The 9,553-nt window shown below is 33.7% G+C and overlaps 1 protein-coding gene across 1 annotated transcript; it reads left to right on the top strand.

Moving 5' to 3' along the window:
- Positions 1-962: 962 nt before the first annotated feature.
- On the top strand, positions 963-4,691 carry LOC105794265 (uncharacterized). The gene is made up of 5 exons (XM_012623356.2): positions 963-1,046; positions 1,195-1,251; positions 2,504-3,438; positions 3,813-4,315; positions 4,397-4,691. The coding sequence occupies exons 3-5, from the start codon at positions 2,650-2,652 to the stop codon at positions 4,503-4,505; spliced, it is 1,401 nt and encodes a 466-aa protein (XP_012478810.1). The 5' UTR covers positions 963-1,046; positions 1,195-1,251; positions 2,504-2,649; the 3' UTR covers positions 4,506-4,691.
- Positions 4,692-9,553: the final 4,862 nt, after the last annotated feature.

Raw genomic sequence — 9,553 nt, forward strand, 5'->3', positions numbered from 1 at the left:
ATAAAACATTAACATAAATTAATTACCCTTAGTTACTTACTTTTAAAAAAATGACAGATTAAATTGCTCGATCTTGTTAAGAAAAATTAATTTGCTCAATTTCAAAATTGAGATAGATTAAACAAGTTTTTATGAAAGCTTTTTGTTTTTAAGTTGATTAGAAATATTTTAAATTTAAATTAAATAATTTGTATTTAAATTTATTTATTAAAATATAATATTAATATAAAATATTTTTATTTTTAAATAATAAAATAAACTTAAATTTTTTGGAATTAGATTTCCACCCAGTGCATGGATACCTATATTTACAAGTCAAGATGTTATTTTTAAAGAAACTTAACACGTGTGAACGAAATCATCGTCATCTTCATCATATCTTCACTGGTTTCGCATACACGTTAAAACTTCCCCTTTCTTTTTGCTTTACTTTCTCAGCCGGCTTTTTATTTTACAACTGATTACAGAAGATTTCATTTCTCCGGCGAAAAACAAGACAAACAAAATTGTTTTGAATTAAAAGAACAGAGCTGAGATTTCCGACACCTTTGTCGGCTTCGACAAATTAAAAAAAAAAGTCAAAAGGAAAGGGAAAAAAAGGGAAAAATTTGTTTTGGGGGCTTTCTTTTTCTTGTTTACTTCTTCTTGATGTTGCTGTTTGGTTGGAAGGAAAATGTTAATTTCTTTTTTTAAAATTTCTGAGAAACTGATCAGGTAAAGTGGCGTTCTCTGTGTGGTTAAACATAGTTCTAAAATAGGTTGGGGATAATTAATGCTAAAACTGAGTCTAATAAATAAAAGGCTTGTCGTGGGTGGTTCTCTCTCAAAAACCCAAAAATAAATAATCAGGGAAAACAAATAGAGCCGTTTGTTTGGTTTGCTATGGCCATTAATAGCACATAGAAGTAGAGATTTTGGACTTTTGACCCTTTTTATTACGATGTTTTTTTTTGGATAATTACAAGAACTCTCTCATTTCCTTAATAATCTCTGTTTTCTTTCTTTCATCTGTTGTGAAAATCCCTCTTACAACACCCAAAGCTGGGGTTAGAGCTTTGTTTTTTAAGCTTCTTTATTCCTATTATTTACTTTGTTTCCTTTAGAGCTATCCCAAACTCCAAAGACTCTTCCTCACCCTTAAGGTCCCTTTGTTTCATGTACAACCTTGTTTATGTTTTCACTTGGCTTTTGCAGTGAAGATTGGTGGAAGTTCCAGCACTGAATCAACAGAGAAGAACCAAAAAAAAGGAGGTACTGTAAAACTATAATTTAGCTTAGTAATTTTAATAACTCTGTTATCTTTTAGTATGAATGTGTTTCTCTTTTCATGGCTTTTTGTATTTGTTGGGATCTGCTTCACATCTTTGATATTCTCTCCTTTTGGTTTTTACGTCTTTGCTTTCTTGAGTTCGAGAGTTATATAAAATATGGGATTTTTGTTATAAAAATAATTATAATATGTTAGATCTGGTTAGAGCTAGAAAACAGAACATATTGCGGCATTGTTGTAAAAAAAAGGTTTCATTTCTTAGGGTTTTAAAATCAGTTAAAAGCTTGAGTTATAATTTAGTGGTTGTAAGTTCATATAAGCTTTTCAAAAAGTTTTTTTTAAACCCTCTCTTGTCTTTTTGTTTATTGAGGACTGACTAAGAAAAGATTCCTCATGGTGAACAGAAATATATTTTTTGGTCATGAATCAGTTTCTTCAGATTGTTGCGCTTTACTCTGTTATTGCTGTATATATTTGAATAAATTATTAGCTAGAAGTAACCGACTGTGGATTGGACTTTTTTAGGGCTTCAAATTTTGGTGGAAATTGTTGGTTTTCTAAGATGATAAATGAGCTTTGCTTACAAAGTTCTTCTCATCTGTTTTTGTTACTTTCATCACTGGTCATTTTAGCTTTGGGTTTCTTTGCTTTTGAATTTTATTCTTTGGAGATCAGTTAGTTTTTTGTGTTAAAGCTGCTCGGTTTGTATATTTCTATGCTTGGAAAAATGTTTGTGGAAGCCATCGTTTATGACATGGCAGTTTCAATTGATCATATGAGCTGCTTCATCTTTACATCCTTTTTTTATGAACTCTGTATTTTTATATGTCAGCCAATGGCAATAGCTGTTTTCTATTCAATCATTTTTCGATGATTTTGAGTTGGTTGATGATGATCTAACTTTGTCCTGCATTTCATGGCCAGAATAGTTCTCAAATGCCATATGGTTTAAGATATCAACTCGTAGCAACCACAAGGCCTATTGATGTAAAACATGAAACTTGGTAATAATATATTTTCTAATTTTCCTTCTCATCATCTCGATCTCTCTGTTTGTATATGTTATCTTTGCTTTCTGTTTTCTTTGTCTGCTGGAAGTCAGTTCTGCTTTAGTTTATCACTGCACTTCTTTTTCAAAATTTGACTGCATATGATGTTTAACATGGTTTCGGATGTGTTAGTCTACATTTTCATCTTTCAGATGTTACTAACTCGTGAATGTTTTGGTTGCAGATAGTGAACAAGTACTTTGCCATTCAACTATAGGCCTCAAGAGTGACTCAAAGCCGTATTCCTTTATAGACTCTAAACCTTTCAAAAACAAAGAGAAGCCTCCGGATTCTGTTGGACTGAATGCAGAAGGATTTGTGAAGGATGATATGAACAGAGTAATGCATGATATAAAAGGAAATGATGGAGATACGGACCCCATGCTATATCTAGAGAAGACAGGAGATGGATGGCCAGCATCAAAACTTGATTGTTCTATGAGTGTAAATGACTTTTCCAATGGTAATGAAAAGGAGGCCCGAGATTTTGTGCCACCAAATTCTCATTCTTTGAAGAATATGGGTTCATTTCAGGACTCGGTTTTTTATTTGGACAAAAGTGTAATGGAATATGCATTGCCCGAATTGGTAGTTTGCTATAAAGAGAGTGCATATCATGTCGTCAAAGACATCTGTATTGATGAGGGAGTTCCAACTCAGGACAAGTTCTTGTTTGACAGTGTTGTGGACAAGAAGAGTGATTGCAACTTTCTGCCTTCTGAAGAGGATCAAGACAGTAAGCTGCTGAAAGAAAAATCAGAGAGTGATATATCTATGCAAGCTGGTTCCATGTATCCAGAAGAAAATCAAATGGACAAGGATATTGATAATGAACGTGATTCTAATAAAAAAACCATTTCTGATAAATGTACCCAAGATATTTCGTTATCTCTAGAAGAAAATGAGCCTAAAAACAGAATTCCGAGTCAATGTGATACGGAGGATTTGATACTGTCTAGGAAAATGACGGACGACACAATGAAAATGGCCAGAGATGATGTCTCCAAAGAGTTGTTTACCCTTGGAGAGTTGCTTTCCATGCCAGAACTCAGCACAGTGAAACCCAAAGCTATGTCATCCAATTGCAAAAGTGATGGAATCAAACAACAGTGTTTTCAGGTAAACTCATCTTGGTCAAAGTTACTAAATTCTGATGTACTATGCTGAAATTCCTTGGAATAACAATATGGATTCACCAATGTATGCAGGGAAACATGCATGATTATATTTTATCATCCCCTAATTTTTGCATTCATGTTTCTGTTTAGCATCGAAGGCACCTTGTTTTCTAGTAATTATGTGTTACCCATAATGAATGGACCCTCTGTATGAAAATTTGTAACTAGAAGAAAAACCGTTGTAATTTTGTTTTCCACCTAAGTTAGGAATCTATGAATATCTGAAAAGGACAAGTATCCAGATTGTTGAAGTTACTTTTCTGTTAGGGGTTCACATCTTAGGAAGTAACATGATGTATTTTGACTTCTACGCAGAACTCGAAGGAGAAGGAAGTCATGGTGATGCCTCCTTTGGTTTCTGCAGATAAAGAATCAGACAATAGCAGCAAGGAGACAATTCTATCTGCTTCTGCACCGGTCTCTGTAGCTGAAGAAATGGACAGTAGGAAAGAGGAAGCTACCATGTTCAGCCCTGTTACCAGCAGCAGCCTTGTCAATGAGGTATCTGATGATAGCAAACTGGCAGCTCGAAGTATCGCATTTGGCTTTGATTCTTCTGCATTGACGAGCAGCAAAAATGAGGGTTGCCACAATCTTGATCGTGAAGCTCTTGAGACTGGCCATACACCCAAGCTTGAAGACATAGCTGATCAGCCTTCTTCAAACAATCTTCAATGTGGAAACGGAGAGTCTAGTTTCTCTGCTGCTGGCCTTGTAACAGGTCTAATAAGTTACTCTGGGCCAATAGCATATTCAGGCAGTCTCTCTCATAGATCAGATAGCAGCACAACGAGCACGCGTTCCTTCGCCTTTCCAATGTAATTTACCGACATCTATTTTGTTTCTTGCTTCTAACTTGTTTGTTTATAACCGAGTAATCCTTGTTTCCTTTGATTCAGATTGCAGTCTGAATGGAATAGCAGTCCAGTAAGAATGGCAAAAGCGGATCGGAGACATTACCGGAAGCATAGGGGTTGGAGGCAGGGACTCCTTTGCTGTAGATTCTGAAATCCATAGGTTATACAAATTTTTATTAATTTTGTTTATCAACTTATATACATCATCTCCTTATCTCTGGCTTGGCTTGTAATGTGCAGTAGGTTTTAGAGTTTGGATCTCATGCATGCAAATTGAGCTGCAAACAATATCCTAATCCTATAATATTCATATATCATTGTAGTATTTATTTATTTACTTTTGGTTTTTGGCTTTCGTGTTCATAATCTCAACTTATATCAGATAAAGAGAGTTCACCATTAGTCATAATTGTTTTGCCTCCACATTTCTCGTTCATAATATCAGACCCACAAATCGATTGGCGGCTCAAATGGAATGATAACTAAAAATTTAGTTTCAACTTTTATAATTAAAATATCCAGTGTTCAACTCCTGTTTCCTTTCATATGTATCTCTTTATTTTTTTCTAAAACCGGAATATAACTATGTTTAATGCCTGCGGGGTTAAATGGGAAATTTTCTCTTTAGCCCCTCAAAATATAAGCATTTTAATGAAACAATTTTAACCTTGACCCTCCAAAATTTTATAATTTTATCCTGATCCATAAATACAGCGGCCCATTTAGGTTTCATGGATGCCTGCCTGCCTTGCTCAATTATTATTTGAACTTGGTCCTGTAAATGCTAAATAGTGTCAGTGGACCAGAATCTTTCCTTGGAAGATTTTAGCCCATTATCTCTAGACGCAGTAAGTTATTATAATAGAAGGCGAAGCAACATCAAGTTTCCTTGAATTTTGGATGCTAGTTTTAATTGATCTTCCCATGCTGTCCCCCTGTTATTGCAATAGCAGCTCCATATGTCCTATCAATACTATTTAGTACCACTGAGAACACAAGTGATACTGTTATTTGATTACTATTGTAAGCCACCTCAGAATTCCAGGCAGGTTGGACGCTGATTCACTGCATTATTGCACCACTCCATATTCAACTTTAAATGCCTTCTCAATTGTTGAGCAATAATCCGACTGGATTTGTTAATCTGTCTTATGACTACATAGGAGCTAAGAGAAGGAAGTCGCATTTTTGTGATTTTAAAGGTGTCATATTACTAAAACACAATTATTACAAAAGGATTTTTTGTTCAAATAATACCTATTGGAACATCTTACACCCAATCTGAAGATTGGGGCAACCTAAACATACATATCATACATTTGTCAATTTTAGATTCAAATATAATGTTTTTCATAGATTGTTTCAGACTTTTATAGATTATCTTGATGAAATATAAACTTAAACAAGCTTTGGAACAACATTCGGGGACCCAAAATACACAAACAGAGAACTAGGTGTTGATAAATGGGTCCATTGTATCAATATAAGTACCAGAAATTTAAATAGTTCAGCTCTAGAGATCAATGTACCGATACATTAGAGGGGTTGTACAGATACATCAGGAGATGTACTGATACTATGAGGCCATGTATTGATACATGCCTCTCTTGTTTCAAAAATTTGATCATTAACTTCAATGTATTGCAACATTTGAGTCAAGTATTGATACTCTTCAAAAGGTACTTATACATGAGTAAGAGGTTTCAATACCTCATCCTAGAAACCCCCAAAAATTGACCGATTTGGTCACTCAAACATGCTTCAACATGCACCTAAGTAAACCGACATGCAATAAAATTTATACTAGTAAATTTAACATGCCAAAACAAGATTGTAACACAATAATTCATGCCAACAAACATAGTAAATCAAAATTGGATCACCTAAGTAGAATTTGCATACAAATAACCAAGCTTGCATAATACTAAATTAATTCTTAAGATCAAAGTATGGTATAACCAAAATACCAACATGTCACATAAGTGTCAAATAACCATAAGCAATATTGACCAAACATATAACATCCAATTACCAAGTTTAATAGTCTAGGTCCTAGTGTCATGGGCAGGGGATCAAAGCTCGTGAGGATTGTGCAAAAAGTGTCTCATAAAGTTCAATTGATGAAATGTGGCTCATTTAACTCGATTGAATTGGCCCGACTAGTAGAACCCTTTGAGAAGCCCATCTACTTGAAGCCTTGGTGGTCCACTGAAGCACTCTAGTAAAATTAGAGTTACCAGGGTAAATAGTGTAAATCCTAAAGGGATAAGATTTTATAGAGTTTAAATCCCTTAGGACTCTCAATTGTAGATAGGCTTTTAATCTCGACCATCGATGTAACTCAATTTGTACCATTAGTTTTGGGGAGCTCAACTATAAATAGAGGCCTTCCCCCTCATTTGTATTCACTTAGATGTATTCCATTCATAGATGTGAATATATTTGATAGCATAACACTTGGTGTGTGCTATTTTCCTTTGGCTTTTCTGTTATTCGCTACTCTTTTGTTTTAAGTTTGCTTTCGTTATATTTTGTTGCCTTAGAGAATTTTTGCGAGAATTCTCACTTTTGTAAGAGTTAGACTGACTTAGGCAGATTTGGAGGAAAGAAATCGCCTAAGGCTGCACAGTTTGCGAGACTAAAGTTCTAGCCTTGTGATAGTTGGTATCAGAGTTAAGGTTTAAAAGTACCATTGAAATGTCGAAAGGAGCAGATGAGTAGAATGTCTTGATGGAAACCTGTGCTAGGAGGGGCAAGAAACATAGCAGATTGTAACGCTCGGTTTGTGCTAGTATATACAGTCGTTATCAAGTGATAAGAAAGTAAAAGAGTTATCGTCTTCACAAGGGCTGTGTATGTTAATCAATATATTACAAAATTAAATTTAACAATTTGATGATAAAAACATAATATCTTGAGTGATGGGTGATTAGCTAAATTAAATTATCTAGATGCAAGATTGATCCTTAATGCAATTTAAACTAAATGCGAAGTATGAAATGAAATGTATGAATGAATATAACAAAAAAACAAACTTCAACAATCAATAACATCAATAGGCTAGGATATTTACATCATTCAATTTAGCTTATTTTTATTATGCTTAACAGTGTTTGGAAATTATTCCATGGCAACTCAATCTTTCATGAGTTTGAAAACCAAATTAAGTCATTTCAGAATCTTTTACTTAGTAAACCATGCATTTTACTGATCATATTAAACTAAGGGTTTCTTAGGATTCATGTGAAGTAACATGGACGAGTTAGGTTTGAAACAGTTTAATCACATAAACCTAAAAACTATGCAAGATAATAGAGCTCATTAAAGTTACTATGAACATTTAATTTAGTTGGGTTAGGATCTAAATTAAGCATGCACATTTCAATTATTGGGTCCACTAGCAACATCTGGTTAGGATCACTCAGCTAATTCTAATGCATCCAATCATGTATGAATGAAATACATACTTAAGTTTAATTGAAAACATGATTGACTGAGGCACAAACACTATAGACATGATTTAAACAAACTTCATTAAATAAATGCAATCATCCTAGTTAAATATAATTAAGCTACCATTGTTGATGACAAGATAATAAAACACATTGCAAACATGATTAAAATCAAAATAACTAAGTAAAGGAAGAATAAACTCTGTCAAATCAGCAGTCTCGTGAACTCTGATTGAAGATGTTTTCTTTCGATCATTGTGTTGTTCCTTTGCTAATGGCTCCTCAAGATGGCCAGCCAAGAGATAATCTTATCAAGGTTTTTGGCTAAGAAAGAAAATATTGGATGCTATGCGTGGAAATGAAGAGAGGAAATGAGAGAATGAGAGAATGAATGATGATTGAGAGATGTAAAGAATAAGGGATGTAGGGATGAGGGATAATTGAAATGGGGATTGGAATCCCTCCATTTTGTGGAAGAAGGTGGATGATGGTTCCTTTATTTGAGCATAGAATCATGCTAAATTTAGGCATGGGTTGGACGGTTTCAAAGGCAATATTTGTGTGTTGATTTCCAATGATTCTCCAAATGTAGAGACCTCTAGTAATTATCCTAAAATAGATATTTGGGTAGGCAACATGTTTGTGCAAAATTTGGACTTGACTCCCCCTTGTTGGACGATTCTGTGACCCATTAAATAATCAGACTTGGTCACCATGTAGCATCATTTTAACTGGGTCAAAATAACACATTATTGACCCATTGAGCATGGTTTTGTCGTCCAATATAGGAAATAAATAGCTCATGTTTATGTAACTTTATAATAAGCTCTTTATTAATTTAACTTCATGGCCCCACTGCACAATTAAATATAACACATTAATAAATAACATGAAATAATTTAATTTATGCACAAAATTCATGTAATAAAGCACAAATTTACATATTTTATAAATTCATGTCTATTATTGAGGTTTAAGCAAAATTTACTAAATTAATTAACAAATACTCAGGATTAGTATTATTTTTAAGTAAAAAAGATGGTAAAAGCAAAGCTTCTAGAAAAACCTATATAAATTAGAGTTTACACACCTTCAAACTTAGCTCATCCCGAATAATGTTTCACGTAAAGCACAATTTTTGAAATAAGTTTAAGCAGCATCAATCTTTACACATAACCATGCATCAATAAAATCATGCTCACAAACTCTTTTTATTGATAAGTCATTCATATGCAAACATTATTTCAAAATTTTATTCTAAGTGCGGAAAAATGCTAGCATTAGTCATAGAGTGCATGCTTTTCAAGGTCATACATAACATTCACCATTCAATCAAAGTTTCCTTATCAACCAAACAAAGCAATCACAAGGTCTAATTAATGGTCCTCATATGTTGAACTTAGTAATTCCTCTTCACTAATGTAGTCAGTATAATCATCCAAATCAATAGGTCTTTTATAAGGTTGTAATAGGGCTAGGCTTAAGGTAGGGATAAATAAAAGTGAATTTTAGGTTCAGTAATCTTAATCCTAACTTTGCCTTGGATCTTTTTGAGGTACATTCTTCCTACTAATGGGTTCTTCACCCCCTAGACTTAATTTTGAAGCATATGCTCAATATTTCTCAATACTTTGAGTATTTATTTTTCTCTTTTTGCTTGACATTTGAATAGAGCTTTTTTTTTTACATACGAAGAACATGTACATCTTTTCGAATTCTTCTTCTATTTTTGCTCACCAAGGTAAGT

This window comes from Gossypium raimondii, chromosome 3 (genome assembly GCF_025698545.1).
Source record: "Gossypium raimondii isolate GPD5lz chromosome 3, ASM2569854v1, whole genome shotgun sequence".
NCBI classification, from domain to species: Eukaryota; Viridiplantae; Streptophyta; class Magnoliopsida; order Malvales; family Malvaceae; genus Gossypium; species Gossypium raimondii.

Excerpts from the sequence above, each read along its gene's own strand:
- LOC105794265 (XM_012623356.2), top strand. The coding sequence starts at position 2,650 with ATGAACAGAGTAATGCATGATATAAAAGGAAATGATGGAGATACGGAC. Across the intron at positions 3,439-3,812 it reads TCAAACAACAGTGTTTTCAG|AACTCGAAGGAGAAGGAAGT; the intron begins GTAAACTCATCT and ends ACTTCTACGCAG. Across the intron at positions 4,316-4,396 it reads CGTTCCTTCGCCTTTCCAAT|ATTGCAGTCTGAATGGAATA; the intron begins GTAATTTACCGA and ends CCTTTGATTCAG.